Raw genomic sequence first — 23,391 nt, forward strand, 5'->3', positions numbered from 1 at the left:
CTGTGCAGCCAGCCGAAAGAGCAGCTGATTTTCCTGCTGTTCACTAAGGGGCAACCATGTTGCCCCGGGGGTTGGCATGCACAGACCTAATGTGAAATGCACTCATAGGAAATGGATCCAAACAAAGAACTGTGTCTCCCTGTGACATGATGTTTCTGCCCAAGTACAGCAGGTCAGTTTCCTTCACGGCTGGCATGTTTGCCTGTTATGACAGGAAAAGCAGTGGTCATTTATAAATTTCACATGTCTCTGCAACTTTATATTAAATCCTCATTATCCTCCCCTTAAAAATAATGTAATTGGTTCTCAAACTTTCTGTAAATGCAAGAGAAGGGTAGTGACCCAAGCAGGATCCCCCCTGTCCCCGATAAGGACAGGTGAATGAGTGTGCCTTAAAGCCAGAAGAATCAGAATGAACTTGAAAAAAAGCAATCAACTGTGAAAAAAAGCAACTCAACAGAGAAATAAAGTTCAGAAAGTATCAGAGCTTTAATGAATTCTTTGACTGTTTCGATAAAGACAGGGAGTTTTCTTTATGAAGTTTAGTCTCTCTAAACCTAGCAAGTAATTTATGCTGACAGATATGCAAACAGCCAGATAAGGAGTTGAGAAAACTTTTCTTTCATGCAGATGGGGGAGAAGCAGTTTCTAATGACATGAAGACTGGGTTCCATGGAAGTTAGGGGGAGAGGGGTGGGGAAAAGAGAGAATATTTAGGGGAAAACCTTTATTCCCATTCAGTATATTAATTTAAGAAACATTAAGCATCTAGCAAAAGTGATATATTTAAGTCATAAACAAGTATGATGCAATAAATGCTATGGGAGCACAGTACGACGTGTCAGCAGAAAGACCACTGGGAATGGGGGTTGAGGAAACGAAGCATTTAAAGAAGGCTCTACTGGGGAGGCAACAACATCTGAACTGGGGTTTGGAAGCCAGGGAGAACAATACCAGAAGCAGGAGTCAATAAGATCCTTGAAGAAGGGGCCATGTTTCCATCCTCTACACCTCAACCCCACCCTTCCAACTAAATTCAGCCTATAGCAAAAGCTCAGTTGGTACTAGATGAATGGGTGTTGAAAGGCATTCAGACAGAGAATATAGCACTGAAGAAGACAATGTGACTTTTTTCCCTCTGTTCTGATCATATCTTCTAGAAAATCCTCAAATTTTCTGATCCAATAATGGTACCCTCTGTCTTTTTGCAGTATGATTATAGTTCATATATATATATATTTTTTTTTTCTTGTTTCAAGGAGAGGTAGGTATATGCACTTGGTTTGCCATCTTGAACCACTGTATTTGTATTCCACTTTTGTTTTTTAAACTCATACCAAATCATACTGAAATTTAGTGTGATTTAATCCAATCCATACTGAAACAGATTTTCTTGCGTGTGTAAATTAGGAAGCAGCTTAACAACTAAAAATAATTGTAAAATGTGTTGTCACAAAATGATGTGTATTTCTATAGCTTTGTTTCCAGTTCCTTCTGCCAAAGGATACCATGAGGATTAATAATAAAATGTTGGTCAAAGGCTTTGGGCTCTTTGTACGCAAGGCGTATCTGGCTACAGGAGAGTGTCACGGCCTACTGAAAGAAGAATAAAAAGCTGCTGAAATGGGTTTAGGAAGTGTGCAGCTGATACCTTAAACTTCCTCTCTAGTGAAAAAAAAGTGCCTTGTTGCCTCTTTTGGAGCCTGGGTTTGCCCTCCTTTGCCTAAAATATCTGACATCCTATCAGGCATTTAACTCTGAACACCATTTCCATCTTCTAGAGCGCCACAGGAACCGATTCCAGCTGCCGAGGGACTTTCCAGATATTAAGTAATCGCCTGCAAAGGCTTTCCTCATGGGCGCCTAATAAACAGGAAAAATCCCATCCGCCTGGCACACTTACTGAGTAGGCTGTTTAAAACAGACTCTCTTGCACATTTGTGGACGGGATGAGCCAAGAAGGCAGCGTCCTGAGGCAGAGGACCAAATAAAACGCTCAGTCTCATTTTGGAGATCTCTCCATCTGAAGACTTATATTATAAATTATGACGTATATATCATACTTAGTGCCTATTTATGCGTATTTAGTACACAGTGAGACTTAAAGGTGAGAGAGATCTGGCCAATCGAAGGACTACTGAGGAAGCACTCATTCATGGCAAATAGCCTAGAGCATATCTTTGTGCTGTTTGTCTCTCATGACAGGAGGCTGCTATCTCTACCCATGTTTGTCTCCAGTTGTGCAGCAGCTGTCAGCCCTTTTCTTAGCCCCCTCCCCAAACTAGAGACTCAGCATGGCCTTCCTATCACCCCTTGCTTTAATCAGCTCGGAGTCTGAGAAAGCCAGGCTGCATCCTCCGGGGAACGCCAGGAACTGCTGGTGGGCCACTTGGCCAGACCTCAGCGAGCTGTCTATACGATAGCGTCTCTCACGTTTCTCTATGCATGAGTGCAGATGTGCTTTATTCAAGGATGCCTGAGCTCTGAGTGCAGCTGCAATGACTGACTTCTCTTGCAGTGACCATAATTGCTGTTTGCACAGAACAGAGACTCTTGCCTCCACCACCCATGTGAAGCATCTCTAGCTTGTGTGACACCCCAAATGAGAGGCAATCTAACAAAAGAAGCCTTTAAAACAAAACAAACAACTCCAATCCGTTCATGGGCAGAGGTATAGAGGAGGGATGGTTTTGACCCAAATTCTGTTTCTTTCTGGGTTCAGGCAACCATAGAGTTGGTCATGAAATGAATTTTTACTCCTTGACTTTGGACATTCTACCCTATTCATTGGAAAATAAAAGTTTGGGGCATGCACAGGAGAAATGGCTCCAAAAAGCAATTAAAAACTCATCTTATCATTTGTCTGTAGCCATAATTATTCCTGGTGTGCAAGCCATGCTCCACCCTTATCAGTGCTTTTATTCACATTGCATGCTCTGTATTAAGGACAAAGGTGTGGAGTGAACGATGCTCATGGTCACTAACATTGTTTACGCAAGAGTAACCTAAGATAGACCATAATGTGCCTGCTCAGTGAGCAGACAAGAAATGGAACCAGCACTTCATCATTTGTACAATCAGTGTTCTCTGTGTGTAAACAAAGAGATTTACACACACAACAAAGCAATAAAAACATCCTTCAGAATATTTCTATGAATGAGTTTATGACTGCACTCTAATGAGTCATGTCAGCATATATCGAAGCAGCTGGCTTAGGATAGCCGATTGGTTCCACTACTTCACAAAGGAGACACAATGACTGGAATAGAGAGCTTTGGAGCCATTTTTTTAAGTGTAGCCAAGGGGTGGGGCTGGGGGTGGGGGCGATGATGAGGAGAAGAATTGCGGAGACCAAAGGGACTGAGGACCAACTCAGCTCTCATGCCACGAGACAGAGCTGTCAAAGCAGACTCAGGCTTAGTCCTGAATTCCTCCTGATCTGAAAGGTTATATTTGGGCACCAACTGTCCAGAGACCTCTCCTTGGAACTTTGAATTGGTCACCTACTTCAATACATGGCGTGAAAATTCTTTTATACAGCCACATCCACTATACCCTTAAGACCCTGTGTCAGTATGGCAGATGCGGGTGATAAGGTCGGTGCCTTACAGATGGCACAGGCGTATTTTCAGAAGGGATTACGTGTGTTTGGGATCATTATGCCTGAAAGCATATCCCATGCATCCCATGATTTGAAATACTCTAGAAAAGTGCCTTTTCCTCTACTTTTCTTTCCTCTACATAGTCTCATGGGTTGTCCCATGAGTTGGCTATCTTGCAATATTTTTCAAAAAAGGATACTAAAAGAGGAGTTAAAATCTTCTTATATGCAAATGTACAATGTATGAAAACTGGTTTGGTATAATCAAGGAGGAATGCATTACAAATAAAGTGCTCTGGAATAAAATGGCAATAACTTCCCTCTTTAAACCCCAGGACAAGTGAAAGTGCTGACAGAGCAGAGATGTACTTTCTTAGGCCTCTCCTGTTCGTTCGCTCCCTGGGCCCCTTGTCCAGGAGAGAAGAGGAGGAGCTTGTACTGACAACCTTTTGTGTAGTGCAAATCCCAACGGGACTGGTTGGGACATTGGTATTCCCCATTTTAGACTCTGCATCCAGAGTTCAGATCATTTATACATCATGCTGTCGTCAAAATCATCAGATTTTAACTCAGAATATTGCTTTTCTTATAGCAAACGAAGAAATTATTAGGGGCAAATAAACGAGAGTGACTTCTTTTTAGTTCATAAGAATGCTGCACTCAGTGATTTCATCCAAGAGCCTAAACCACATTACCATATTGATTTCTGGGAATGAGGAAGGCTATGCCAACGTGGGTACATTTAATTTTAAAAAAAATTAAAAAAAATAAAGAGTATCTCAATAAAACTCTCTCCCTATCCTCCTCTTCATAAAATATTTTCTCTATTGTTTCTATTTTCAGCTGAGCTAACTTAACTTATGTCCAATTAGAGTCCAGTTTTTGTCAAAAGTGCCTTACTGGTTATTGTTATGAGTAATTGTAATGATATTGTCATGTGACCAGTGCACAGAGGGGCATGGCTGGGCTGCATTTTAGACAAGTTCCCAAATAGATCTCTATTTCTTTTCTCTCCTTAATCAATAGAAATGTTATTCAATAGGCTCAATTTCCTACATTTCAAAAATGTTTTAATGAACATTTTAATGAAATACGTTAATGAACTGTTGGCTTTGATGGGGATTAATTAAACCCTGGCTGTTATTCCTTTTATGGTCTTTGCACAATGCTCAGTTGACTGAGGACATTTAGAGCTCACCCAACTGCATGGCTGTGTAAAACAAAGACACAAGCAAAAACTCCTTTTCGTTCATTGGTAAATATGACACCATTATAAAAGCTAAGCTCACCCATATCATGACTAACAGAAACCTTTAAGTTTTTATTTTATTTAAGGACTTTTTGGTATAAATTTTCAGACAGCAAAAGTTTAAAAAGTATACAAGAAAAACCTCAGTACCCACCACTGAAAATGAGAAATAAAATGTTACAAATAGGATTGGATTTTCACCCATAACCCCCTCCCGGGCCCTAGTCACTCCCCTCCCCCAACTATAGTGGTCATGGGGTCGTGAATTTGGCTATTAGCATCCTATGTCTACCTTTATACTTTTACTACAAATGTGCGTATTTTGAACCTCTCACTTTTCAGCCAGGATACCTAGTTGGTATCCACTGTGATGCTTGGTTCTATGGGAGATATTAAAATATAGTAATTTTTTAATTTGCAAGAATATTGCCCATATGCCACCCCATGTCTCCAAACCATTTGTAATCTCAACACTGGTGACCCTACTCTCCAAACACACAAAACGAAGTACAGCAAAGGTAAATGAATTATCCAGGGTCACACGACATCTCAGTAGCAGAGTGAAGAAGAAAACAGCATGCAGGCCTCCCACCCATGCCTCCCACTAGCCTGTGATGCTGTTGTGCTCTAGTGCTTCATAATACATTTATAAGCGCTCCACGATATGTGATAAATCATTATGTATTGATTTAAACAGTGTCATTTGCAAGCCTCAAAGCGCTTTACTGTATTACATACATAAAGGAATCAAATCACTTTGCCAGCCACCGACAGGCAGGCAGCACCCGACTAGCAGAGGGGTGTCTGCAAAACTCCAAGGCAAGCTGAGAACCAGGAGAGGAATGAGTTGCACTGCCTCCTGTAAGCAGCAAATCCTGGCTAATTGCTGAGGAAATATGCACTAGTGTATCTTAAATTTTTAATTGCTTGGATAGAGAGAGAATCTTATTTGCAAAAATCAGTGTTTTCATTAGAGGTCTGTTGTGTCAGAAACTTCAGAAGTGTAACATATATTGGCTACTGGAAAAGAAAGACTGCTTTAACCCATGCAGGAAAGGCAAGTACATGAGGAAAATCCATGTGTTCTTATATGCAGCCTCAAGTAACAGGCACCTGCCAGCTTCTTTAAAATGCGTTTGGAGCCAAAAAAATTTCAATGGTCAGGGCTTCAGATTTTAAAGTTCACTCTAAAGGCTGTGATGTGCTAAAGCCAGTTGCACCAGCTTTGGGGGAGCCAATTGTTAAATATTCAGGAATCCTGTAAGCGCTTCTTAAACTGTTGTTATGTTGAAATGGTCATACCACTAGGAGCACAAAAATCGGTAAACCCTACAAATCAGGACCATCCCCTGCAGGAAGCTGGTTTACCAGCACACCACTGCCGCTACACGTCTTTTGGGAGGTGGAGTTTGCACTTGAACCTAATTTTTACTGGATTCTGAAATGAGTCTTTTGAACAGTCTATGGATTCATTCACAGATAGTTGTTATGGGAAAACCTCTTTGTACCTGACTGGTAAATAATGTGAGGTGACGTCTCCCGTGTTCTCCTGGATGAGTGGAAAACTCATATTTTCCCAAAGTTTAAATCAGGAAATGGCGATCATGGAAATAGCTACTTCTAAAGAAATAAAATAAATGTATAATGAATGTTTTCACCCACGTTCAGTCGGGCTCAATAAAACACTACTTGCCTTCATGCTGGAAATTGGAAAGGGCATGCCCTGTCAACACACTGACAGGGTACAGAATTACTTCTGTTCCCAAGAAAGTCACTGGCGCCTCAATATCCTATCAACCCGAAGTGCCTCAAAGGGAAAAGGTTCATAGATGTTTAGCGAAAATGCCCAGTTCTACTTTTCAAATGGTAACGCTAATGATTTATGGATGGCTCTTCCAGGATAAAAGTCACTGTCAAAGTGGTACCTTCACATCTTTTGATAAAAGAAATATTTTCTATTAGATATTAACATTTTATGTGGAAATTGTCCAGGGTAATTACTCCAACTCTCTGCCAAATCAAACACACTGGGTTACTTATTTTCTTAATTTCAGTTTTTTCCTAATTTTTGTTTCACTCATGTCGGGGGGTAAAGGGCTCAATGTCATACCAAGTCTCATTGAAAAAGACTGTCATAGATAGAAGAAACAAGATTGAATTTGGAATATCTGTCACCACATTTTTCACTTTTGGGGCATGTGTGCAAAGGCAGCTGGACACCAATCATCTTTTATTGACTCAGATTTTCCCTGAACTTACATGACAGCCTGCAATGAAACTACATGTTTGAGTAGTGTCATAGGAACCCATCGTGATCATCCCATTAGCAAGGGGCACCTAAGAGAGTTCATTCCCAGCTGGATGTGTGTGGGGATAGTTATGTAATAATAGTTTATTGAGCATCTATCTGTGTACAAAGCATCTTGCATGCATTCTCTCTAACCTTTACAACATTGCTCCAAGATATTATTATTCCCATTTTATAGATGGGGAAATTATGGCTCTAAGAAAGTAGAGAGACCACACAGAAAGTATAGGAGACAGAATTCACACCTGCTCTAGCTAGCCTTTTTCCTTTATACCACCTTTCTCAATATAATGCTATCTTAACTAGATCACAGAATAGTCCTCTCCCTTCTATACCTGCTTTTTATAAATAGCCATGTTTTGACATTAATAAAATTAGAACCATTAAGAGTTTAGGTTACTAGAATAAACTTTGAAACTATAATGTGAAAACATTTCCACTACAGCTGTAAAGCAATTTTTAAATGGGAGCTTTCGCCTTAGGTGTGCAGTTGCGAATTATGAAATATCATCTGATTATTCTAACTGTAATAACACTATTTAGAGTAGAAAAGTCATTATTTAAAATGTAAGATATGAGAAATTAATATAAAATTTGAAGTAGGGCTTGCTATAAGTTTACCTTTTTTTTTTTTTTTTTTTACAAGGGAACAAATCCACACTTTTATTTATTTACTTTTCAGTAAGTTTAAATCCTTGAAGGGTACAGCCTCACACGGATTCTGTGTCCAATGGCCTTAGCAGGAAGGTTGCTTCGGAATTTGGCACGAACCATGCCACTGTTTCCATGAGCATGAGTTATCTTTCCCCAGATTACTCTGGTTTTGTTAGGTTTTCCACCAGGAGTTACTGTATTGTTCTTTGCTTTGTACACGTAAGCACATCTCTTGCCTAGACAGAATTCAGTTTCATCTCGAGCATATACACCTTCAATTTTCAGGAGAGCTGTGTGCTCCCTCTGGTTCCGTAGACCCCGCTTATAGCCAGCAAAAATGGCCTTGGACCACAGCCTTCCAGACATATTTGTCGTTTTAGAAGTCCTGTTCCCAGCAGGCCGGAGCACCCATTCTCGGAGGTCAGGGGACCAGCACCATCAGTCCCGTATCTCCTCCATCCTGTCCTCCCTGTTGCTGGAATCCATAGAAATCATTAGCTGGTAGAGCCTCGGAGCCGCACCAGCATCTCATCTAAGTTTACCTTTAAAATAAAGTTGTTTATCAATTGTTTTGGGAGCAAGAAATTACTCCATAGCCAAAGTACACTATTTGGTTATGTTTACAAATTTGCACAATAACAACATCAATATCTTTCACTTTTTTTTTTATTACCTATTTTTATTTTATTTATTTTACTTTTGGCTGCGTTGGGTCTTCGTTGCTGCACGCGGGCTTTTCTCTGGTTGCGGCAAGCAGAGGCTACTCTTTGTTGCGGTGCGCTGTGTTCTCATTGCGGTGGCTTCTCTTGTTGCGGAGCACGGGCTCTAGGCGCGTGGGCTTCAGTAGCTGTGGCGCACAGGCTCAGCAGCTGTGGCTTGCAGCTCTAGAGCGCAGGCTCAGTAGTTGTGGTGCACGGGCTTAGTTGTTCTGCCACATGTAGGATCTTCCCGGACCAGGGCTCGAACCCGGTTCTCCTGAATTGGCAGGCAGATTCTTAACCACTGTGCCACCAGGGAAGCCCAATGTCTTTCACTTTTAACCACAAAAAACAAGTAGGTCAAATGTCATTTATCTTGTTTTACAAATGAGGAATTAAGGCTCAGAGGTATAAAGTAGCAGAGCAGACTGAAATTAGGCTCTTAAGATTCCCATCCAGTGTTTACTCCACCATAGCACACAGAATAGTGAACTTATAAAAGTTTCAAAGTGTGAAAGCTCAAGAGACAGGTGCAGCACTGCCTATGAAAGAAAAACAATTCCAGCTCAAAATGCAACCTGTGCTGTTCATAATGCAAATAGCACATTGAACAGGTAAGTTGTGATGGGAGGAAAGAAAGTTAAGCAAAATGTTAGGTCTGGCACAGGTTGGTACCCAGTGCTTGGTGGATAAAAATGGACCCAAAAAAGTTGAAACAGAAATAGAAAGGCCCCAAAGTTGTTCTAAACCTGTGATTCAAGTTCATTTAGGGCTTGTTCAATATGTTGCTACACGTACACTGCCACAACATTAATAAGGCATCTGGTGAGGCCACTTTTTGAATGTATTCACTGAGAAACACACTTTCTCCCCAAGAATGCAGTTACAGCCTTTTGTGTTATTTTTAGCATAGTCTCCACGACAGTCTAAAAAGACGGCAACAGTAAATATACCTTTAGTCACTACTGTGATTTTCAATAGAATTTACCTGGCCCATGCTAAAGTCTATTTGTTAAAGCATATATTTTGTTTTACAGGTTATTTTGCCAGGAGGTGCAAACTTGCTTTTCCTACTAATTGAAAAAAAAAAAAAAAAAAAAAAAACCACCAATGGAAGCAAAATCATGCCCTCGAGCAATGAGCTGTCTTTATATTCCCATTCCTTCTTTTACCACCAGTGCCAGCGCTGGATTGCTGCCACCACGGCAGGTAGCCTGTAAAGGGGGTTTTGTTCCCATTCAGCACGGTACTTTGCTTTCCCAGGTCACCGACCCTTGCTATCTTTATGTGAACCAAGTAAACACATCAGAAAACTTCAATTCAATATGCCAACATCCAATGATCAAAGATGATTAAAATCACCATTTGTTTCCTCTTTTTTAAAAAAAGATCATTGAATTTGAGATCTAAAGAGCCATCTGCTACCAAAGGTATTTACCTGTCTTGGTGAATGCATACTTTGTTTGGAAAACAATTGGTGATATTCTTTTTCTTTGTTATTAAGAAATATGTATTCCAGAAATTTCTGATCTATTTTGTACTATTGAACAACATAAAATTCTGATGAATTTCTGATAAAATTCCTATTAATCTTAACATTAATTTCCTACGGAATTAAAAATGCTAGGCTGATTCTTCAGAGTCTGGTGTTTTGATGTTTTAGTGTTCCACGTGAAAGGTTTGAGACTACCTGGATCTACATGATTGAAACAGCATAACTGTGGCCTGGCAGAAGCAATCAATTCAGGCAGCTAAATGATGTGTAAATGGAAATGGCCACACAATTGACTTGGCCAGGGCAATCAATACTGCTTATGAAGAGAGCAAAAAATGAGCACATCTGCTGGGCTATGGTCCCATTCAATGGCTATAAGTAGACACAATTTACAAAGAATGTGGACAGAAAACCTTGCTCCAGAGAATCTGCATTTCCAGGTTTATGTGAAATGCCCAACTCAGCATCTGGCTCAGAGAAGGTATTTAAATATTACTTTTCCCCACTTTAATCTGGTCACAGAATGTTTCAAGTATTTAATTGATTACGCATTTTCAGTATCAAGTACAACCGCCAAAAGCAGACATTGTGGATTATTGGTATGTACACAACTTAAATGACGGAAACAGGTGTAAATGGGGCCCAAAGAGTTACCTACTGATTTTGCACATTTTGTGGGACATGGCCATCAGTCAGCACATTTTCAAAGTGAACGGTTAGATGACTTTCAATTCAGAGAGCTTCTTCTGTTACGCTTACTGTTCTCGATATTATCCTAAGTGTTTTCTAGTAATTAGATGGCTTATTAGAGCATTACTTCAAGACTATAATAATTCTGATATTTCATATGTGGCAATAATAAAAAGGTAAGTAATTTGTTCCAAAACACTATGCATGTATGTTTGTATGTATGTATGTATCTATCATCTATTTATCTCTATGTATTCATTCATTCCTTCACTCATTTAATTATTCATTCATCAAATAACAATTGATTACCTTCTATTTGTAAGGCACTACAAAGGACATAAGATATAATAAGACATGATCTATTCCTAAAAAACATTACTATTAGTTTAGTGAGAGGATTGTGGAAAAAAAGTCTGAAATGAAAAGGCAAAACTATCTTTTCTGATCCTGAGTCAAATACCTTCCAAGTGGGTCGAATACTCTCTGGTGGTCTGGAGGATGACCTATACTTTATGCCATCTCCAAGGCCAGGGCTTGGCAAAATTTTTCTGTAAAGTACCATCTTTGCCAGCCACATGGCCATACGTTCTCTATTGCAACCCTTCTATCCTGCAGCAGTAGACAGTATGCCGATGAATGGGCCTGGATGTGTTCCAATAAAACTTTATTTGTAGACCTGAAGTTTGACTTTCATGTAAGTTTTACATATCAGGAAATATCATTCTTTTGATTTTTCTAATCATTTAAAAACGTAAAAACAATTCTAAGTTCATGAGCCATATAAAAGCAGGTGGCAGGCTGAATTTGGCCCAGGAGCCCTAGTTTATTAATCACTGTCCTAGATTGAAGGAAGGCGTTTTGGTGTCTCAAGCTCAAAGTTGTGACGTTAATGATGGTAAAACCTGACGCGCTGACTCTTCCTATGTGCTAGGCACTTTCCAGACTCATTACATGTATTATCTCATTTAGTCTCACAATACCTGCTGAAGCAGATACTTATATTATCTCCCATTATAGATAAACAGACACAGAGAGGACTTAACCTTCCTAAGGTCATTACAGTTCCATTCAATTTAGAGGGGATGTGTGTCTGAGATTCTGCGTGTATATTGGGGAGGGAGTGGCCAAAGGTCTCCATGGGAACAGGGTGTGCACCACAAGTGAATGGAGAATGAAAAGTTCCGCTCTAGCCAGTGTGGAATGGAATAGGGAGGGAGACGCAAGAGGGAGGGGATATGGGGATACAAGTATAGGTATAGCTGATTCACTTTTTTATGCAGCAGAAACTAACACAACAATGTAAAGCAATTATACTCCAATAAGGATGCTAAAAAAAAAAACAGAAGTGCCAAATACACAAAACCACCTAGAAATTCGACCCATACACTCCAGCCCTTTCAGTGACCTTGGATGAATACACCCTAAAATTAGCTAGAAGATTCCCTTCGGGAATTTGCAAGTGTTTTTAGAAATTCCCAGGACAGCTGGTTCCAGGGGCAGATCTAGGACTCTGCTGGATTCTTTTTACCCAATGGACAGATGTATTTGCTGTGTGTGTATTTCCAGTCTCCATGATCCATCCCTAAAAACTAATGGGATCCCCAATAAAGATGTAAAATAATTACTAATTGACTGAGAGGAGAAGTTCATAAAATCTACAAGCGCCAGACGTGTGTGTGTGTGTGTGTGTGTGTGTGTGTGTGTGTGTGTGTGTGTGTGTGTGTGTGTGTGTGTGTGTGTAGGAGGAAGTCAACCCCTCAACAGTAGTGCCCCAACATGAAAAACAGGGTTAAAATCTACTCCACAGAGTTAAAATCTACTCCGCTTCCGGTCTCTTTCTACAAATTTTGAACAAGGTGTATATATAAACTCTGGGCCGAGGTTTAGGCATGCATGCCTTCATCCACCTTAACAAAAACACTACTTATTATATACGCACATTTCCATCTGCTCCAATGTCTATTCTGATTGCATACAAAAACTTACAGAGGACAGTTTAGTCAGCTAGAACTGCAAGTCTCTTTCTAAACAGAACTGGAATGAGGCTAATATATGAGCCATCAATTAGACCATTTTCAGCAGGAGTGAAGTGCACATCTGAAGAGTACATAGTGGCCCTAAGAAGTATGACCCCACGGCCGGCCAACAGGTCTACTCCTTGACAACTATTAATAGGCTGATTGGCAAATCATATGAAAGCACTTACATGGAGAAAAGGCCTTTGTATGTGAAATAGCAAAATAAAGTTCAGCTTGAACTATTTTTAAAAAAAGAAGTTGGCAAATGCATGATTCTGTTGCACTAAATAGTTATGTTAGTATTAGTAACAGCTTCTCACTTTCTGGAGTTTTAATTATGTCTCTTGGGACTGGGAGAAGGGTGAAGGCGGGGGATACAGATTTTAACAGCTTATTTGGTTGCTGTCCCTACCTTTACTGCTGTTGAACTAAAAAAAACCTCCACAGGCTAAAACTCTTTACATTGCAAATAAAATAGTTTCCCCCTGGTTTTTATCAGCATGGGTCCCACAAGGAACGGACAGCCGGTTTATGTCAATGAACAAGACTTATTGTTTTCAGATTTATTTTTTTATAGCAAAAAAAAAAAAGGTTGGTGTTGAGCTTGAAACAAAGGCAACAAAGAACAATGTAGGCTCTGATTTGGGGTTCCAGCACAATTGCTGGGTTGAATACAGGCCATCTTGCACCCAGCTATTTGTGGAGGACTCATTAATTTTGGTGCACCTCTTGAACTTTCTACACATCATGGCCTGCACACACATGAACACAGACTTACTCATGTGCACACATGCTTTTCTTTTTACCCAATGGACAGATGTATTTGCTGTGTGTGTATTTCCAGTCTCCATGATCCATCCCTAAAAACTAATGGGATCCCCAATAAAGATGTAAAATAATTAATTAATTAATTAAAAAAAAAAAAAAACTAATGGGATAGGGACTGGAGGCCAGAGAAGCAGAAGGTAAAGAACAAAAGAGAAATCCTGAAGGACTTGGGATATTTTGTCTGGGACAAGAACAAGAAGGTGACAAACTCCTCACTAAGGTGGTTTTATAAAATATTTTCTTATTTTAGTCTAACTCATCATTTCCTTTCCCCTAGAGAAAATTATGTTGCTAGGAATGCAGGAGACCCAAAGCACCAATTTTTCCGGAAATAAATGTCTATACTCCTCTACCCTTGCCACGCCTGAGGATAAGTCCCTTCTGGCAGAGTGGAAAGAGTACGGATTGGAAGTCAAGAGATCCACGTGCTGGTTCTGGCCCAGCACAAAGTTGCTACGTTGATTCTGGCAAATCACCAAACTCTTTGAGTCTCAGTTTCTTTACCTGAACAATGACCTTTCCAAGGGACTTGTCTGGGTCCAACAGTTCCTGATTCCATGCTTTCCTCTTTGAAAATTTAGCCCCATCTTCCATAAGTCAAAAATGGTCCCTCCAGCCATCACCTGATGGGGGCTCATTTGTCATGGCCCTTCAAATCCAGCTTCTGGCTTGTTCCCTCAGAACTTATTAACCATCAGGTCCTGAGTTGCATGGGAGTAGCCTGGGACAAATAATCTCCTCCAGGGTATTAACTAGCACTGACCCAAGGTTCTTAGCTCCCAGGAACACTGTGTTTCCATTAGGGATTCTTAGAGGCCAGAATGAACCTCCTCTAATAATGAAATTCTGGTCCCTGACTTGAGGTGAAGGTGAGGAGTAGTTTTGGGTGATGTCTTTCAGTACAACACTCATCAACCATTTGGAGAAAACCAACATTCCGAAAGGAAAAACCCAGCTGTGCCAAAGATTTAGAATTGGAACAAGCAGCAAAACGTGTTTGAGAATGGATTTTTAAGTACTGTCAATGAAGCTCTGAGGAAAAATGGAACTAGATATTAAAACTCCTTCTCAGAGCCATGCTGCTACAATGACCAGTGAAGTGAAGGTGAGGAAAAAATTTTCTCTCAGTACACTGGGGAAGGGGGTCTTGATCTGGGGAGCTAGGTAGGAATTATCAGCTTGAAGAAGGGGAGACAGGAGTTTCATGCCTTTACAGGAGGTATGTAATTTTAAAATGCTGTCCTGTCACATTCTCAATGTCAAGGCTCATTTTCTTTCGGCATGTGGCCAGCTCAGATTTTGTAATCCCTTTTAATTATGGAGCTCACCGTATGAAAGTCACTTCCATAGTTCTTCCTAAGATCACTGTAAATTTTTTAAAAAAATGCTTTCAATCTAATTTCCTTAATCCAATTTTCACAAGAAATCATTTGATAGGAATAATATAAAAGAAGCATTTTTCTTCAAATGGTGATATGAACTGCCACGTATCTATAGTTTGGGGTAGTAGTTGTTGAAATTGTTATTTTTGCATGGTTGTTGTTGCTTTGAAAGATGTTTGATCAACTTTTTACCAACATCACAGTGTTTCGGCATTCTTTTAGTCCATATGTGATCACAGTCAACATACCCCAGAGGTGTTGTCATTGAGTTCATGTGGTAAAAATGGACACGTCTAAGTATAAGTAGTATCAGCGAGGTGAAGGTTGCTCATCACATTTTTTTTTTGGTGTGAGCAGCCTGGTGGAGAACTAGACTCTGTGGCTCAGGCTCTTGATTCACTACCTAGAACTTCACAGTTCGGCACTGAGCTGACAGAACAGGGCACCCTGCTCATTTGCCTCCAATGCTCTAGTGCAGGTAATCACTGAGGTTAGCATTTTCAACCAAATTCTTCCCAGATCTGAGATTGTGAGGCCAGGTTTTATCCTGTATGCAGTGGATACAGAGGGATTATATTCCTGTTTTACGTCCATCTGCGTGTGTGTGTGTGTGTGTGTGTGTGTGTGTGTGTGTGTGTGTGTGTGTGTGTGTGTGTGTGTGTGTGTGTGAGAGAGAGAGAGAGAGAGAGAGAGAGAGAGAGAGAGAGAGAGAGAGAGAGAGAGAGACAGAGACAGAGAGCTCTCAAGTTTTTGCAGCTGTGGGTGCATGGAAGACTACAAACACGACCAGTTGTGAGTTCCTGTGGTCTCCTGAAGGATTGAGAGACATCTGTTTTGACTCCACAGCACCACTGCTGGCCTCAGGGTTGAAATTCTTTTTTTGTTGTTTTAATTAATTTATTTTATTTTATTTATTTTTGGCTGCATTGGGTCTTCGTTGCTGCACGCGGGCTTTCTCTAATTGCGGCGAGCAGGGGCTACTCTTCTTTGTTGTGCGCGGGTCTCTCATCGTGGTGGCTTCTCTTGTTGCAGAGCACGGGCTCTAGGCGCACAGGCTTCAGTAGTTGTGGCTTGCATGCTTCAGTAGTTGTGGCCTGAGAGCTCTAGAGTGCAGGCTCAGTAGTTGTGGCGCATGGGCTTAGTTGCTCTGCGGCATGTGAGATCTTCTGGGACTAGGGCTCAAACCCGTGTTCCCTGCATTGGCAGGCGGATTCTTAACCACTGTGCCACCAGGAAAGCCCTGAAATTCTTTTAAGTGTCAAGTAAACCTCCTTTATAACTAGCTCTTGCCTGTCGTAGTTTAAACTTGGTGGAGAACTGGGTTCTCTTACATAGTAGGTAAGACAGGACATCAGGATTCCTTGCCATCTGCTCTTGGTGAGCTTCAGATAAGGCTTTGTGTGGTCTTTGAGTCCATGTTTAATGCCCAGCTGCATTATTCAAGTTCCAATGAGAAGCCAACAGCAAGGAATGATGGATACTTTGTTTTGAATTTTCTCACATACTAAAAAATTGAAATATAGATTCCTTTTGTTAAATACAGATGTATGTTCATTGCTCACTTTTCAGAAATAAAAGGTATACAGTTCAGGAAGAATGTAATAAATACCACAGAAGTCCATATTTCTGTTTCTTAGTTCGTATCTCTTGGGACATAAAAATTAAACCTACTGAAATGCTTACTCCCTTTTCTAGAGTAAATGTCTGCTAACATTTTAGCGTGGCACATTTGTTTTAAGGAATTTTGTTCTGTTGTATTCTGACTTAAGAAGAGACCTATGCTTGCATCAGAATGTTGGACTTATTCTAGAAAATGCTCAAGGCCAAACAAAGATAAGACTAGGCCAAGAAACTTATCAGACCCTAGTTGAGTATCAGGAGAAATTGAAATCATTATGCTGAGTCATTACTATTTAGTCGGTCCGGAGAAACAAATGCTATGAAGCATTCATGAAGTACAGAAGGGAGGCTACTTGGCTAGGTGTGGACATTACACATTCTCAGTCCAATATATTCCATTAAAATTTTTTTCAAAAAGTGAAGCCAGAATATTTCAAATAAGTAGAGGTGCTAATTTTCCTTTCATGCAATACATAATCAGGATAAAAAAGATGAATGTAAACATTTTATTTCTCTGAAATTTGGGAAGGAGTGCACAAAGTATTCCCCACTTATGATCCAACCTCCTGCTCAAAGAAGACAAAATGTCCAGATTTGGTTCTCTAATTTGCTGTGAGTTGAAAAAAATCATTGGTAGATGATCAGTCTCAGTTATTCATCTACAAAACGGACTAATTTCTGAAGGCTATGTGGAGTACATTTTTATTGATATAAGTTGTAATAGTAGCAATTGCATTGACATATTCTCTTTAAGATTTAGAGAGAAAGAACATGTATATCCTCCTGGCAACCAGTTCTGCATTTATGTGTTATATATATGTTGTATATGATACATATATGTCTGATCTCTTTCTTTTTTTTTTTTTTTTTTTTTTTCCCCCCGGTACGCGGGCCTCTCACTGTTGTGGCCTCTCCCGTTGTGGAGCACAGGCTCCGGACGCGCAGGCTCAGCGGCCATGGCTCACAGGCCCAGCCGCTCCACAGCACGTGGGATCCTCCCGGACCGGGGCACAAACCCGTGTCCCCTGCATCGGCAGGCGGACTCTCAACCACTGCGCCACCAGGGAAGCCCTGATCTCTTTCTTTAAGATAGTAAGTTGAATGAAGACTGGGCCAAGATTTTCTTAACCAACACTATAGGGATTGTTACATATTATAGGTGTTTAGTCCGTATCTTTGCTGATATACCTCACAAGAACCCTGGCATCAGCACACAGAAGCCCAGAAATTTGATAAACATTGGAAAAATATAGCAAAAACCATTAATAAATATCTTAAGTCAATGTTTATACCAAGGGAAGGAAGTCCTGTGGCTAATGACTATAATAAAAAAGATTCCAAAAGACGCATACTAATTTTCCAAAGAAGATGTGTCAAGCTATAAATTGATAAGACCATGCAGTCTGAAGCACTGAGCTATCTGAATTCTTAATTTCCAGACCTAGGATCTACTAATCTTCCTTGGTCAAACTATTTACCAAGTGTTTTTGGAAAAACACAGTGATACAGTAAAAAATAAAATTAAAAACTGTAAATCACCAAATACTTTACATTTAAATATAAGTTCTTAATTGACTTGTAGAACTAGAAGGATTCAGCAACATCCTCAATTCACAGATGGAAGGATGCAACTTCTTCCCCACCAAAGGGCCTTCATCCCTTGTTCCTTCTGTGAAAATCCTTTTCCCTCTGCATCTTCACATGGACAGCTCTTTCTGATCCTTGGGGTCTCATGTGAAACGTCACTTTTCAGATAAGCGTTTCCTGCATAACCCATCTAAATCTCTCTCTCCCTTGTCCTTTGCCCTCTTCCATTAGTCTCCTTTTTACCACCCTAGTTGTTTCCTTTGTACTGAGTGTCATCACAAATGGTAATTAGATATTTAACTACTTTATACTTGTTTATCATCGGTCTACAAGCTCCTTGAGAGCAAACTATTATATTAACCTCTACATAGAAGTGCCTCATACAGTGCCTACCAAATTATAGCCTCTCAAAAACCATTTCTGGGGTGAGTGAATGAATGAATGAATGAATGAAAATTATAGGGCCCCACTGAAGCTGGAGATTTTCTAAGCTCAGAAGCATCATGTGATCAAGTTTGTGTTTGAGAAAAGTAACTCCAGCTGAAGAGTGTGGAGGCTGGATAAGAGAGACCACTTAGGAGACTAGAGAAAGGGTGATGAGGGGCGGAACTAAGGCAGTTATGGTAGCAATGAAGACAAAAGAACAAATGTGAGACTTTCAAAATCAGTAAATAGTACATAGAACAAAAACTACCAGGTTGTAGGTTATGTAGGAGAGTTTTAGATGACTACGGTGTTTTATTCATTCCACAAATAATTGGCGATTTAACAGGCAGGCATGATACCTGTTATTATGGACTTTATAACCTAGGAGAGGAGGCTCAAAACAAATCATTATATATAAACAAATTATTTTATCATACCTGAAAAGCTACACAGAAAGAACGTGACCAGGTGTATGGTGTGGCCCTGAGTCAGGAAATGCAGAAGGAAGAGCAAATCCAGAGGAGGAAGATGATAAATTCATCAGTAATGTGGTATTAGTAATCCTTGCCAGTCCTTTCAAATGTGATGGTCCCATGTGCAAAAGCTCTAAACACATTCCATAGATGAAGGCTGTTACTATTACTCCTCTGTGTCCTTCATCTCCCCAGCAGAGAACCCCAGACATGGTCCCTCTAAGAAGTATAGGGCAGACATCATCGGATGAATGGATAAAGAAGATGTGGCACATATATACAATGGAATATTACTCAGCCATAAAAAGAAACGAAATTGAGCTATTTGTAATGAGGTGGATGGACCTAGAGTCTGTCATACAGAGTGAAGTAAGTCAGAAAGAAAAAGACAAATGCCGTATGCTAACACATATATATGGAATTTAAGAAAAAAAAATGTCATGAAGAACCTAGGGGTAAGACAGGAATAAAGACACAGACCTACTGGAGAACGGACTTGAGGATATGGGGAGGGGGAAGGGTGAGCTGTGACAGGGCGAGAGAGAGGCATGGACATATACACACTAACAAACGTAAGGTAGATAGCTAGTGGGAAGCAGCCGCATGGCACAGGGAGATCAGCTCGGTGCTTTGTGACCGCCTGGAGGGGTGGGATAGGGAGGGTGGGAGGGAGGGAGACGCAAGCGGGAAGAGATATGGGAACATATGTATATATATAACTGATTCATTTTGTTGTGAAGCTGAAACTAACATACCATTGTAAAGCAATTATACTCCAATAAAGATGTTTAAAAAAAAAAAAGAAGTATAGGGCAGAAACCAGAAGCACAAATATGGCTTCTGGCCACTCACTATCTGCGTGATCTTGCACTTCATTTTCCTCTTTTGTTAAATGAGGGGTATTGTGTGAATTTATTTGCTTATTTTAAAAAGAAGGTTAAAATATGAAAAGAAAAGACCAGCACATTAAACTTTTTTTTAGAAAGGAGGAAATTGGAACAAATGATCTCTCAGGTTTCATCCAAGTCTGCAATCCTATGTTTTTGTTGCTCAATAACTATTTGTTGATTTTATTTGATTCCTTTGGCATGCTCAGTTGACTGGACATGCTTTTGTTCATCTCTTCAGCAATCTTGGCGCACAGATCTGAGCTACATGCAACAATGGCACGACTTGGGAGCAACTGAGAATTTTCAGGTGGGCTGCCAAGAGTTTGGGATGCACCATGTTAACTGCACGTGCCTCTCTGGAATGTGACTGGACCCAGAAAACAATATGAATGAGTGAATAAAAGAATCAACAGAGACACTGTAAAGCAGACAACTGAAATTGGTTGGTCCAAAAATTAGCAACCCTAAACCAAAATAAATATACATAGACGGTAGAGACTTTCAGAGTCACTAAATAATATACAGAACACAAACTACCAAGCTGTAGGTAATGTAGAAGAGTTTTGGGTGACCATGGTGATTTATTCATTCCACAAATAATTAGGGATATAACAGGCAGGCATAATACCAGTCATCATGGAGTTTACAGTCTAGGAGAGGGGACAAATACATAGAGCACAGAAGAGGTATAAAGTTAGAATACTGTTGACTAAATTGGGGAGTTTATGGTTTTAAAACGGCTAATATCTCTTGCATCAGCAACTTGTCAGCTGAGTCATTCTAATAACCCTTTCAAAATGATAAAGAAGACTGAAAGATCTGTCAAGATTGGTCTACTGATTTAAGTACATTAGGTGTTTCTTTTTTGTTGTTATTTAATTTAAAAAATTTTTAATTGAAGTATAGCTGATTTAAGTATTTTATTAGTTTCAGGTATACAACACAGTGATTCAATAATTTTATAGATTATACTCCATTTAAAATTATTATAAAATATTGGCTATATTCCCCATGCTGTGCAATATATCCTTATAGCTTATTTATTTTATACATAGTCGTTTGTGCCTCTTAATCCACTACCCCTATTTTGCCCTTCCCCCTTCCCTCTCACTACCAGTAACCACTAATTTGTTCTCTATATCTGTGAGTCTGTTTCTGTTTTGTCATATTCATTTGTTTTATTTTTTAGTTCTACATATAAATAATAACATACAGTATTTGCCTTTCTTTGTCTGACTTATTTCACTAAGCATAATACTCTCTAGGTCCATCCATGTTGTTGCAGAATTTCATCCTTTTTACGGCTGAGTAGTATTCATCTGTATGTATGTATATATATATATATATATATATATATATATATATATATATATATATACACACCCATCTTCTCTGTCCATTCACCTGTTGATGGACACTTAGGTTGCTCCCATATTTCAGCCATTGTAATTAATGCTGCTATGAACATCGGGGTGCATGTATCCTTTTGAATTAGTGTTTTTGTTTTCATTGGATATATACCCAAGAGTAGAATTACTGGATCATATGGTAGTTCTGCTTTTAGTTTTTTGGGAAGTCTCCATACTGCCTTCCACACAGGCCACAACAATTTACATCCCTACCAACAGTGTACAGGGTGCCCTTTTCTCCACGTCCTTGCCAACGCTTTTTATTTGTGGACTTTTCGATGATAACCATGCTGACAGGTGTGAGGTAATATCTCATTGTGGTTTTGCATGGCATTTCTCTGATGATTAGCGATGTTGAGCATCTTTTCATGTGCCTGTTGACCGTCTGTATATCTTCTTTGGAGAAATGTCTATTCAGGTCTTCTGCCCATTTTTAATTGAGTTGTTTATTTGATATTGAGCTGTATGACCTGTTTGTATATTTTGGATATTAATCCTTTATCTGTCATATCATTTGCAAACATTTTCTCCCATTCAGTAGGTTTTTTTTGTTTGTTTTGTCAATGGTTTCCTTTGCTGTGCAAAAGCTTTTAAGTGTAATTAAGTCCAATTTGTTTATTTTTGCTCTTATTTCCTTTGCCTTAGAAGACAGATCCCAAAAAATATCACTATAATTTATGACAAAGAGTGTTCTGCCTAGGACTTCCCTGGTGGCACAGTGGTTAAGAATCCGCCTGCCAATGCAGGGGACATGGGTTCAGTCCCTGGTCCAGGAAGATCCTACAAGCCCACGCACCACAACTACTGAGCCTGCACTCTAGAGCCCGTGTGCCACAACTACTGAAGCCTGCGTCCCTAGAGCCCGTGCTCTGCAACAAGAGAAGCCATTGCAAGAAGCCGCCCACGGACCACAATGAAGAGTAGCCCCCGCTCACCGCAGCTAGAGAAAGCCCACACGCAGCAATGAAGACCCAACACAGCTAAAAATAAATAAATTTAAAAAAAAAAGTGTTTGCCTATGTTTTCTTCTAGGAGTTTTATGGGTTTTGGTCTACATTTAGGTCTTTAATCCATGTTGAGTTCATTTTTGTATATGGTATGAGAGAATGTTCTAATTTCATTCTTTTACATGTAGCTGTCCAGTTTCCCCAGCACCACTTATTAAAGAGACTGTCTCTTCTCCTTGTACTTTCTTGCCTCCTTTGTCATAGATTAATTGATCTTGGTGCCTGGGTTTATTTCTGGGCTTTCTATTCTGTTCCGTTGAACTATGTGTCCGTTTTTGTGCCAGTATCATGCTGTGTTGATTACTGTAGCTTTGTAGTATAGTCGGAAATCAGGGAGCCTGATACTTCCAGCTTTGTTCTTTTTTCTCAAGATCGCTTTGGCTATTTGGGGGTTAAGTGTTTCTTGTTCCATGAGAACAATAAGCGTCTTTTTGTATTTTTTTTTTCTTACTTGCAGGTAAATGCGTTCCTAACTGATATAGTGCTCTACCCTTAAGCTGCTTATATCTCCTTGAAAAGGCAATTGTAATAGTAGAAAACATTTTTTAAAGATGAAAATATAAAATTAAAGGAGGATACTGGAGATACAGATTAAATTCCTCTAAGAGTTCAGAAAGTAAGGTGGACCAGAGCTAGAAAGTGAGGGGAGAAGGCAGAACTTGAAGGATAGGTAGTAGGACTTTGGTTTATAGAAAAAAAGAGACAAGAACTACATAATTGAAGCTCTATGCATGAGTCACTGAGGAGAACCAGTGTGACAACTGAGGAAATAAGGCAAGATACACACAGAAGGGCTTGCAAGGTCCTTAGACATCAGGCCAGCTACATTTTTTAAGCAGTGAATGGTACAATGAAAAAGTTCTGTGATGCATAGCTCATAATAATTTTAAAATTATAATCATCAAACGATGTGGAATATTAAATATTTTCCCTTAAGGAGAGAGTAAAGCATATAATGAGGAGATTCGGATTTTTTTTGCCCGTCCTATTATAAAATACCAGTTTTAATTCATGAGTATGCATTTATTTGTTCAACTGGTCTGAAAGGGAAATGGC

The 23,391-nt window shown here is 39.7% G+C and overlaps 2 protein-coding genes and 1 long non-coding RNA gene across 3 annotated transcripts in view; 1 reads left to right on the forward strand and 2 right to left on the reverse strand.

The window, feature by feature from the left end:
• Nucleotides 1-23,391, reverse strand: part of CREB5 (cAMP responsive element binding protein 5) — a 409,537-nt gene that overhangs the window by 155,509 nt on the left and 230,637 nt on the right. The gene's annotated exons all lie outside the window — the stretch shown is intronic.
• On the reverse strand, nt 7,808-8,338 carry LOC132524673 (large ribosomal subunit protein eL33-like). Its single transcript, XM_060156945.1, has one exon. It carries the CDS (start codon nt 8,176-8,178, stop codon nt 7,846-7,848), a length of 333 nt encoding a protein of 110 aa, XP_060012928.1. The 5' UTR covers nt 8,179-8,338; the 3' UTR covers nt 7,808-7,845.
• LOC132524674 (uncharacterized) lies at nt 17,943-22,303 on the forward strand. Its single transcript, XR_009541966.1, has 3 exons — nt 17,943-19,398; nt 20,158-20,226; nt 21,974-22,303. It is a non-coding gene; the product is annotated as an uncharacterized LOC132524674 (long non-coding RNA).

Source organism: Lagenorhynchus albirostris, chromosome 8 (assembly GCF_949774975.1).
Source record: "Lagenorhynchus albirostris chromosome 8, mLagAlb1.1, whole genome shotgun sequence".
In the NCBI taxonomy this organism is placed as follows: domain Eukaryota; kingdom Metazoa; phylum Chordata; class Mammalia; order Artiodactyla; family Delphinidae; genus Lagenorhynchus; species Lagenorhynchus albirostris.